This window comes from Nicotiana sylvestris, chromosome 6 (assembly GCF_000393655.2).
Source record: "Nicotiana sylvestris chromosome 6, ASM39365v2, whole genome shotgun sequence".
Taxonomy (NCBI): domain Eukaryota; kingdom Viridiplantae; phylum Streptophyta; class Magnoliopsida; order Solanales; family Solanaceae; genus Nicotiana; species Nicotiana sylvestris.
In genome coordinates, this window is record NC_091062.1 from 163,612,924 (window position 1) to 163,624,670 (window position 11,747).

Here is an 11,747-nt window from a genome sequence, read left to right on the forward strand (position 1 = left end):
AAAAATGTATGAGGAAATATATAAGAGAAGACGGGTGTTGGACTAAAGAAGAAGAAAATGATATGTGTCATGAATCTGATGCAGAAAAGGTTGTTGGTGATTAGATGAGATATGGGTCACATTGAAGGATATAAATCTCGGTGTTTTGCTGTAGAAATTGAAGGAGAATTGCTTGTATCCGAGAAGAAAGAGAAAAGGAAAAAAAATTTAGGGAAAGTGTTATATTCTATTTATTTTAATGAATTTGAAGGAACCATGTTTTCACGTCATTCTACTAGCTAGGAGTATTGTGAAGCACAATAGTCTTGAAAAACTAACTGTTTGTATAACACTCCTCAAATTTATAAAAGTTTCAAGATAATCTAATTATAGAACTGAATTATTATTATTTTATCTTGTCTATAGTGAAATATGTATATATATATATATATATGTGTGTGTGTATATATATATACACTTAAATAATTGGATATACAATTAGGAAAAGTATTAATAATTTTTAATATTATTAATTATTAAAAATGGGTATTAGTAATTACTAGTTAAGAAAAAAAAGAAGAAGAAGTAAACTTAAAGCCCATAAAAGGAGCTATTGTCAACAAAAAGGCTTAAAGCCTTATAATGAGAATGATGTATTTCTCATTCAGATAGGCGAAACGGCATAAGCTTGTTTCGAACAAACAAAACAAGAAGAAAAGAAGAGGCGGAGAACACAGATGTTCGAAGCAGAGGCAACCTGAAATTGCTCGAAAATCCTAGGGTTCTTTACAAACCACTAATCCTTGAACTCGGGTATATAAATTCCCTGTTGATAATTATCCTACCGTGGTAATAGGTAGAAATTGAATAGTTAATTCCCTTCTTCCTCTATATCAATAATAAATTTCATATTTAGGTGTAGTACTTTAAAATTGATTAAAATGCACTGGTTGTTGTAGAATCGATTGTTTGATTGTGTCAGTTGGACTGGGGCCTACGTATTGGCTCGAGAAGTTTTGAGGTGAGTTGATATAACCCTTTACTAAAGTGGTTTAACTCACAAAAGCACGCATACAAGGTGTTTGATGAATTGCTTAAAAGAGTTTATCTTTATTTAATTAGAGCGAGTGAGTACCCATTAATTTAGAATTGTTCTAGCAAAAGTTTAGATGATCTATTATGCTATATGTGCTTAAATTTTCAGATTTTTGTGTTGTTCTTATATGCTATTTTCATGTTGAAAATTATGAAGAAGAGAGAATCTTTGGAAATATCTTTATATGTTTATTTCATTCTTATACCATGTTTTACATTTAAGGACACCAATATGAGCATGTACATAATGTTCTATAAAGAAAAGATTTAGATTTGAAAAGTCACAAGAAGAAGTTTTAGAAATAAAAGATTTTTGGAGAGTATCCTTTATTCTGAGAAGGGGTCATCGTTCAGGCCGAGGGTCCTGACCAAAGCGTTGACTTCCTGAAACTACTTGTGCCAAAGTAGGGAGCATACGAGCCGAGGGTCTCGTTGCTGAGAATTTACTTAGCCATGCTAAGGTATGATACATGAGCGCTGAGAACCATGAAGCGAGTGGCACCTCGTGGATTGGGCCTATTCGATCAGGTTGGGATCGAACCCGTGCCGATCACACGGTGACTGAGACAGAATTAAGTCAGGATAGTTGGAACTCCCAAAGTATAAAGTGAAGTATTTTTTTTTAAGAAAGAAAAAGAGAAGAATTTCTTTTAGAATATTCATAAATTGCTATTATGCAATTATTTTAGAATTATTCTTATAAGCTTTATGTTTTACATGCATTTAGAACCTTTGCTCGTAATGTATATGTTGTTAAAGTTTCTCCCCCTGTTGTTGAGACTCACTGAGTACAGTGGATGGTACTGACGTTCTCTTTTGGGAACCTACGTTGGTCTGCGGTACAACGTAGGAACCGGGTTTGCAGGCGAGCAGGCTACGAGTTAGGATTTCCTTCCCTTCCAGTGATATTGGTGAGCTCCGCTTTTGTTCGTGGGGTATTCTTAGAGTCATTTTCATTTAGCTATTTCTTTATTTATTTAGAGAACTAGCCCGGAAATCTCATGTCCTGAGCAGTGCGTCAGTTTATCAGTAGAGGCTTCATAGACATAGCCATTGGGTTGAGATTCAGATGTTATTTTATAATAACTTAGCAGTAATTCAGTAGTTACTACTGATAAAGCTTTGGAGTTGATTTATTTAAATATTTGAGTTAATCAAAAATATTTGGTTAGAATATTGCTTTGTTACATATAAAGTTTGGAGTTATAATAGGTTTGATAAGCAGAGATGGTTCGCTCGGTCATGTTTAGTGATCGAGTGCCGGTCTCGACTTGTTTCAAAAAATGGGTCGTGACAAACTTGGTATCAGAGCCTCAGGTTTATAGAGTCCTAGGGGTCTATGAAGCCGTGTTAGTAGAGTCTTGTTTATGTGTATGAAGCGCGTCATACTTATAAATATGAGGCTACAAGCATTTAGGAAAAGTCATTTTTTTTATACTTTAGATCGTGCAATAGAGTCTACCTCTAAGAAATTATCTAATTTATTCGTTTCTCCAAAACTCGCAGAAATGGCTTGTACTCGCAACTCTGACACCGACACTCAGGATGCTTCTCAAGAAACCATCGCTACTATTGTGGCTCAAGGTAGAACTAAGAAGGTTTCGACTCAGAAAAGGAGGGGAAAATCCGCAAAGGGAGTCCAAGTACCCCGGGTCGAACAAGAAGAAGGGGTGGAGCATAATGATCCAGTACCTTAGGATCCAGTACTGCCCCCAACAGCAGCCCCGACTCAGGCAACTATATCTCCCGAGGTGGGTCAGATGTTTAATGCTGTCAACAATGCTATGGAGATGTTTAAAGCCTTTATGGCCAACCAGAACGAGAGAAGAGATGAGATTCCACCTCAATCAAATAGACAGAGCAATTCTGAGTCCTCAAGAGTGAATGAATTTTTGAAGTTGAGCCCTCCAGTGTTCCATGGTTCTATAGTTGATGAAGATCCGATAATGTGGCTGGAGGGTGTCAAGAAAGCCCTCCGAGTGATGAAAGCATTTGATGATGAAGCTGTGGAGCTAGCTGCTTACCAGCTTAGAGATGTGGCTAGTGCTTGGTTTGAGATGTGGGAGAAGGAAATAGATGAAGATGATGGTCCGCCTACTTGGGAAGAATTTGAAGAGGCCTTCATGGCTAACTTTATCCCAGAAGAGCATAGGGAAGCTAAGGCTACAGAGTTTGAACAGCTCAAGCAAGGGAATAAAAGTGTGCAAGAGTACTATATGGAATTCATAAGGTTAGCTAAGCATGTTCCTCACATGGTTAAGACTGAAAAAGCAAAGATTCGCAGGTTTGTTGGCGGCTTAGCTTACCACATTAAGGATACGACATCAGCTGCCGCAGTAGGGATGGAAGCCTTCTCCTCTGTTGTGGGATTTGCCAAGCACTTAGAGAAAGATAGACAACTAAGAGGAGAAGAAAAAGAGCATAACAAGAAAGCCCGTACAATGGGCAGGTTTAATGGTACATCCAGCGGAGGCGGAAGGGATTCCTCTAATAAGGAGTCATTAGCACCAGCTCAATTCAGTCATTAGTCAGGTGGTGGGTCTTCCTTCAGACGTACCCAGAATAATGGAAACCAGTCTCGCCAGAATCAGAATTTTCGGACATCATCCTTACATAGCCAGAGTCATGCTGAGCAACATTCACACCAGCAAAGTCTTTGTGGAACATGTAAGTGGCAACATTCAGGTCAGTGCAAGCTCGGGTTTCATGGTTGCTACCATTGTGGAGACATTGGTCATATAAAGGCCAACTGCCCAAAGTTGCGACGTAATCTCAGTGGTGGACCAACTCGTCCTTCTAGTTCCTCAGCTACTGTAGTTGCACCACCTCAGGCTCGTGGTTCTCATAATCAGATCGGGCATAGAGCAGGCAGAGGTGCAGACCGAGTTACTCAGGGAGGGGGACAACCCCGTTTGTTTTCTACACTTGATCGTCAGAGTGCAGAGGCATCTGCAGAAGTTATTACAGGTATACTTTTAGTCTGCTCACATAATGCTTATGCCATAATGGATCCAGGTTCAACATTTTCATATGTGACTCCATACTTTGCAATTAACCTCGGACTAGAATCTGAACAACTTAGTGAGCCATTCCTAGTATCTACTCCAGTTGGTGAGTCAGTGAAAGTCACCAGAGTCTATAGAGGTTGTATAGTTTCAGTCCAAGGTCGCAACACCAAAGTCGATCTCATAGAGTTAGAAATGGTGGATTTTGATGTGATCATGAGTATGGATTGGTTGTCTTCCTGCTATGCCATGTTAGATTGTCATGCTAAGATAGTCAGGTTCCAATTTCCAATGAAGAAGTCTTAGAGTGGAAGGGTAGTTCAACATCGCTTGTAGGTAAGTTTATTTCTTACCTTAAGGCACAACGAATGATCGGTAATGGGTGTCTCGCCTATTTGGCTCACATTATTAATACAGAATCAGAACCACCAGCTCTTCAGTCAGTGCCAATTGTTAGAGAATTTCTAGAAGTTTTCCCAGATGACCTTCCCGGACTTCCTCCCGAAAGAATCATAGACGTCGGCATTGATCTCATGCCAGACACCCAGCCCATATCTATACCTCCCTATAGGATGGCTCCAGCAGAACTTAATGAGTTGAGAGAACAGTTGAAAGACCTTCTTGACAAGGGCTTCATCAGGCCGAGTGTTTCACCGTGGGGTGCCCCGGTCCTGTTTGTCAAAAAGAAAGATGGGTCTCTCAGAATGTGTGTCGACTATCGGCAATTGAATAAAGTTACCATTAAGAACAAGTACCCACTGCCAAGAATTGATGATTTATTTGATCAACTTCAAGGTGCAAAGTACTTTTCAAAAATAGACTTGAGGTCGGGATAACATCAGTTGAGAATCAGAAAGGAGGATATATCTAAAACAGCCTTTAGAACTCGCTACGGGCACTATGAATTTCTAGTAATGTCCTTCGGGTTGACAAATGCTCCAGCTACATTCATGGACCTCATGAACAGAGTTTTCAAGCCATTCCTGGATACCTTTTTTATCGTGTTTATAGACGATATTTTGGTATACTCTAAGAGCAAGGAAGAACATGCAGAACACCTTAGAATAGTCTTGCAGACCTTGAAGGAGAATGAGCTTTATGCCAAGTTTTCAAAATGTGAGTTCTGGTTGCAGTCAGTAGCATTCTTAGGCCACGTGGTATCTAGTGAAAGAATAAAAGTAGACCCTCAGAAGACAGAAGCAATCAAGAACTGGCCCAGGCCGACAATGCCAACCGAAATCAGGAGTTTCTTGGGGTTAGCTGGCTACTATAGAAGGTTTGTAGAGGGGTTTTCCTCACTTGCAGCTCCATTAACTAAGTTGACTCAGAAAGCAGTTAAGTTCCAATGGTCAGACGCTTGTGAGCAGAGTTTTCAAGAGTTAAAGAAGAGGTTGACCACTGCACCTGTGCTAACCTTGCCAGCAGGTTCGGGTGGGTTCACAGTGTATTGTGATGCCTCCAGAGTGGGCCTTGGTTGTGTTCTTATGCAAAATGGAAAAGTTATTGCTTATGCTTCCAGGCAGTTAAAGAATCATGAAAAGAACTACCCCACACACGACTTGGAGCTTGCAACAGTGGTGTTTGCATTAAAAATATGGCGACACTACCTTTATGGCGAGCATTCGGAAGTGTTTACAGATCACAAAAGCCTCCAGTACATTTTCAAGCAAAAAGAACTAAATTTGAGACAGAGAAGGTGGCTCGAGCTATTGAAGGATTATGACATCAATATCCTTTATCACCCGGGCAAAGCTAATGTGGTAGCAGATGCACTTAGTAGGAAGTCAATGGGTGTCTTGGCCCATCTTGCAGTACAAAGGCGATCTTTGGGTCGAGAAATTCAAAAACTAGCAAATGATGGAATTAGATTGGATGAGACCGAAGAAGGAGACATAACTGCTTATGCCTTAGCGCAATCCTCCCTTGTTGCGCATGTTAAGGCTAAGCAAGACGAAGATCCGTACTTAGTGAAATTAAAAGAAGGAGTCAGAAGCAAAGAAATCACTGCTTTCACTCTAGGAAGTGATGGAGTTTTGAAGTTGAATGATCGGTTATGTGTGCCTGATGTAGATGGTCTTAGGAAGGCCATAATGGAGGAAGCTCACAGTTCGAGGTACTCTATCCACCCAGGTGCTACCAAAATGTATCTAGATTTGAAAGAGTTGTATTGGTGGAAAGACATGAAGAAACAAGTAGCAGATCATGTGGCTAAATGTTTAAATTGTCAGCAAGTCAAAGCCGAGCATCAGAGGCCTGGTGGCCTAGCTCAAGATATAGAGATACCACAGTGGAAGTGGGAGATGATTAATATGGATTTCGTAGTAGGTCTACCTCGCACATACCGTAAACATGATTCAATTTGGGTTATTGTAGACCGACTGACAAAGTCCGCGCATTTCCTACCAGTAAAGATGACAGACTCCGCAGAGCAGTATGCGCAGTTGTACATAAAAGAAATAGTCTGATTGCATGGTACTCCAGTTTCAATCATATCTGACAGAGGCCCTCAGTTCACGACAAATTTTTGGCAGGCATTTCAGAAAAGATTAGGTACTAAGGTCAATTTAAGCACCGCTTTTCATCAACAGACCGGTGGCCAGGCAAAAAGGACCATTCAGACTCTCGAAGATATGATGCGTGCGTGTGTTATAGATTTTGGAGGTAATTGGGATGATCACTTGCCACTTATAGAATTTGCTTACAATAACAGCTACCAGGCCAGCATTGGTATGGCTCTTTATGAAGCATTGTATGGGCGGAGATGTAGGTCTCCGGTGGGTTGGTTTGAACCAGCAGAGGTGCCGTTGATTGGTCCAGAGTTTGTTTGTGAGGCCTTGGAGAAAGTTCAGCTAATTAGAGAAAGACTTAAAGCGGCTCACAGTCGTCAAAAGTCTTATTCTGACAAGAGGCATCGGGAGTTAGAGTTCATGGTTGGTGATAAGGTGTTTCTGAAAGTTTCACCAATGAAATGAGTTATGAGGTTTGGTAAGAAAGGGAAACTTAGCCCTAGATTTATCGGACCTTATGAAATTCTAGAAAAGAAAGGAAACGTGGCTTATAAGCTAGCACTACCCGTTGAGTTGTCCTCTGTTCATCCTGTCTTTCATGTGTCTATGCTTAGAAAGTACATCCATGATGAGTCGCATATAATACCTGTCGATACCATAGAAATTAAGGAAGGCCTGACTTATGAAGAGGTACCTATAGAAATTCTCGATAGACAAGTAAGAAAGTTGAGAACAAAAGATATAGCATCGGTAAAAGTTTTGTGGAGTAATCATGATTCAAAAGATGCTACGTGGGATGTCGAGGAAGATATGAGGAAGAAGTATCCTTATTTATTTGAGTAACAAGGTATGTGAACCTAGGTTTGGCTTGACATTTATATTACATTTATTAAATACAAGTTAGCAAGTGTTTATGTCTTCTTAGATTATATTTAGTTGTTGTAGTGATTTAGTTTATGCCAGAGCATATTTAATTCATTAAAGTGATTTACTTTTACTAAAGTGTTGTGCTTTAGATTCTTGTTAGTTATTGTGGTACCTCCTTGCCGGAGTGTAAGTAATTAATTTATGAGCTGTGTACGGTGCCTATGAATGACCTGTTATGGTATATTTGGTTGTTGTTGGTGTGGTTGTGGTATTTGTGACAGGGATATTTTTTCGGATAGTCCAATTTACAAGAGAAACTGTGCCGAAATTTTTGAAAATTTAGGGAGTTAGCCAAAATTTTGAGTCCCTCGGAAAAGTGAGTAGTGCTAAGAAAACTTAAGAGGTTCAAGGACCTAAGGAATGATTGTTAGCTTAAGAATAAGGCCCTAGCAACATTCAAGGACGAATGTTTTTAAGGAGGGAAGATTGTAACACTCCTCAAATTTATAAAAGTTTCAAGATAAGCTAATTATAGAACTGAATTATTATTATTACTATTATTTTATCTTGCCTATAGTGAAATATGAATATATATATATATATATATATATATATCTATAGTGAAATATGTATATATATACATGTGTGTGTATATATATATACACTTAAATAATTGGATATACAATTAGGAAAAATATTAATAATTTTTAATATTATTAATTATTAAAAGTGGGTATTAGTAATTATTAGTTAAGAAAAAAAAGAAGAAAAAAAAGAAGAAGAAGTAAACTTAAAGCCCATAAAAGGGGCTATTGTCAACAAAAAGGCTTAAAGCCTTATAATGAGAATGATGTATTTCTCATTCAGATAGGCGAAACGGCATAAGCTTGTTTCGAACAAACAAAACAAGAAGAAAAAAAGAGGCGGAGAACACAGACGTTCGAAGCAGAGGCAACCTGAAATTGCTCGAAAATTCTAGGGTTCTTTACAAACCACTAATCCTTGAACTCGAGTATATAAAATTCCCTATTGATAATTATCCTACCGTGGTAATAGGTAGAAATTGAATAGTTAATTCCCTTCTTCCTCTATATCAATAATAAATTTCATATTTAGGTGTAGTACTTTAAAATTGATTAAAATGCACTGGTTGTTGTAGAATCGATTGTTTGACTGGTGTCAGTTGGACTGGGGCCTACGTATTGGCTCGAGAAGTTTTGAGGTGAGTTGATATAACCCTTTACTAAAGTGGTTTAACTCACAAAAGCACGCATACAAGGTGTTTGATGAATTGCTTAAAAGAGTTTATCTTTATTTAACCAGAGCGAGTGAGTACCCATTAATTTAGAATTGTTCTAGCAAAAATTTAGATGATCTATTATGCTATATGTGCTTAAATTTTCAGATTTTTGTGTTGTTCTTATATGCTATTTTCATGTTGAAAATTATGAAGAAGAGAGAATCTTTGGAAATATCTTTATATGTTTATTTCATTCTTATGCCATGCTTTACATTTAAGGACACCAATATGAGCATGTACATAATGTTCTATAAAGAAAAGATTTAGACTTGAAAAGTCACAAGAAGAAGTTTTAGAAAGAAAAGATTTTTGGGGAGTATCCTTTATTCTGAGAAGGGGTCATCGTCCAGGCCGAGGGTCCTGACCAAAGGCGTTGACTTCCTGAAACTACTTGTGCCAAAGTAGGGAGCATACGAGCCGAGGGTCTCGTTGCTGAGAATTTACTTAGCCATGCTAAGGTATGATACATGAGCGCTGAGAACCATGAAGCGAGTGGCACCTCGTGGATTGGGCCTATTCGATCAGGTTGGGATCGAACCCGTGCCGATCACACGGTGACTGAGACAGAATTAAGTCAGGATAGTTGGAACTCCCAAAGTATAAAGTGAAGTATTTTTTTTAAAGAAAGAAAAAGAGAAGAATTTCTTTTAGAATATTCATAAATTGCTATTATGCAATTATTTTAGAATTATTCTTATAAGCTTTATGTTTTACATGCATTTAGAACCTTTGCTCGTAATGTATATGTTGTTAAAGTTTCTCCCCCTGTTGTTGAGACTCACTGAGTACAGTGGATGGTATTGACGTTCTCTTTTGGGAACCTACATTGGTCTGCGGTACAACGTAGGAACCGGATTTGCAGGCGAGCAGGCTACGAGTTAGGATTTCCTTCCCTTCCAGTGATATTGCTGAGCTCCGCTTTTGTTCGTGGAGTATTCTTAGAGTCATTTTCATTTAGCTATTTCTTTATTTATTTAGAGAACTGGCCCGGAAATCTCATGTCCTGAGCAGTGCGTCAGTTTATCAGTAGAAGTTTCATAGACATAGCCATTGGGTTGAGATTCAGATGTTATTTTATAATAACTTAGCAGTAATTTAGTAGTTACTACTAATAAAGCTTTGGAGTTGATTTATTTAAATATTTGAATTAATCAAAAGTATTTGGTTAGAATATTGCTTTGTTGCATATAAAATTTGGAGTTATAATAGGTTTGATAAACAGAGATGGTTCTCTCGGTCATATTTAGTGATCGAGTGCCGGTCTCTACTTGTTTCAGAAAATGGATCGTGACAGTTTGCAACAATTTTTACTTGTATTGGAAAATATTTTGCAACAAAAATATGAAGCAAAAGAAATTGATAAATATTCGTAGGCAAAATTCTATATCACCTCTTAATTCTTCTTTCCAAAAAATTTGTGATTCAAGGGGTGAAGCAACGTCTCTCTCGAACTTAGGATGATGTGGACCTTTTTGTTTTCTCTGTGATTCGAGGGCTTGAGAAACGTCTTTCTCAAACATAGGATATTACAGACCTCGTTTTGATGTATTTAATGGCCAAGAATATCGGGCGGCATTTCGTCATTTCAGGTTGATCTCCTGAAAGAACTATATTGACCACTCCATTCTTATTGAAGAACTATGCCGCTGATGATTGATATCTCTGTTTGCGGATCCCTTCACTAACTCCAAAGAGTTATGTAAACTGTCTTACTTGTTTCTGATTGGCTCATGTGAGTCATCAAACTTATCATACAAGCTATGTGATAAGCTTGTATCTGATTAGCTAGGACATATCATTTAGATACTTGGCGATCTTTTATTGGTCATTGCTTTTGATCGGATTGCTATATTATTTTAACATGTGGCATCATCTTGTTGGCTTTAAATTTGACGGGACATGCCATATCACTTAACACATGGCATGAGTGTGGCCTCATGATGAAATGACTATGGGCCTGAAAATAATAAAAATAAACTCATTAACCTTGTAAAGTCCAAATTAATTCTTCAACCCAAATAAATTTAAGATTGAGATTTTTACATGCTTGGTCCTTTTTTAAAAATTATTATCATAAATGATAGTAGACTTTGTTTATTCCAAAAACATCACTTTTTTTATTACTTTTTAGCACTTTCATTTTGATAACTCCATTAACTAAGGGATCACTCTACATTAATACACTTTTTACTACATTTCCTTTTCTCTCACTCTTCTATAACTTCTTTTTTCTCTTCCAAATAATACTTACCCAAATATATCAAAGATTCTGACAGAAGAATATCTCAAAAATAATTCTCTCTACACAATGAGAATTTTAGTATTTCTTTCTTTTTTGAGTTTTAAACTTTTTTCTGTATAATTTTATTTTAAACTTTTTTCTTTACAATTTTATTTTAACTAAAAATATACATTTAATATATTTCAAGTATATTATATTGTGATAATTTATAATGTAAATATTCCATCAATATGTCATATATATATATACCACATATATAACTTATATATATATATCATACTACATTATTATATTGATATTATTCAAAGTATATTGCTAGCATATACCTTACATAAAATTTAATCTAAAATATTAGTATGCCACTAATATGTGTATAGAAGAAAAAAATATGTCACATATACTATTTATATACGGATAATTTGTACAAATATGCATGTTATATTAGTGCAAATATAAATGGCATATTTATAATATCTCTTTAAATATAAATAAGTGTATAAATAACATATGCATATATACATAATTTTTCCTAAAAAAACACATGATTTATAATATACCATAAACATACATTATATTTTTTTCACGAAATATATGTATTTTATTCCATTGGAATATACAAATATATAATTTTGCTAGGATTAAGTTGAATAAAAAGGTCCATGTGTAAAAAGGAAAAAAATTACTATGGAGTGGATCGATGATATATAATTAAATATAAAGACATATATAAACAACATATGCATATATATATA

The 11,747-nt window shown here is 36.8% G+C and overlaps 1 protein-coding gene across 1 annotated transcript; it reads left to right on the top strand.

The window, feature by feature from the left end:
- Positions 1-2,834: 2,834 nt before the first annotated feature.
- On the top strand, positions 2,835-7,051 carry LOC138871600 (uncharacterized). Its single transcript, XM_070149485.1, has 6 exons — positions 2,835-3,162; positions 3,217-3,523; positions 3,626-4,041; positions 4,497-4,874; positions 5,091-5,355; positions 6,580-7,051. The coding sequence occupies exons 1-6, from the start codon at positions 2,835-2,837 to the stop codon at positions 7,049-7,051; spliced, it is 2,166 nt and encodes a 721-aa protein (XP_070005586.1).
- The last annotated feature ends 4,696 nt before the right edge of the window (positions 7,052-11,747 follow it).

What these genes read in the sequence shown, in the direction of transcription:
- LOC138871600 (XM_070149485.1), top strand. Translation starts at nt 2,835, where the DNA reads ATGTTTAATGCTGTCAACAATGCTATGGAGATGTTTAAAGCCTTTATG. An exon ending in ATCTGCAGAAGTTATTACAG is followed by an intron (nt 4,042 to 4,496) that starts GTATACTTTTAG and finishes TTATTAATACAG; the next exon opens with AATCAGAACCACCAGCTCTT. An exon ending in TTTATTTGATCAACTTCAAG is followed by an intron (nt 4,875 to 5,090) that starts GTGCAAAGTACT and finishes TCGTGTTTATAG; the next exon opens with ACGATATTTTGGTATACTCT.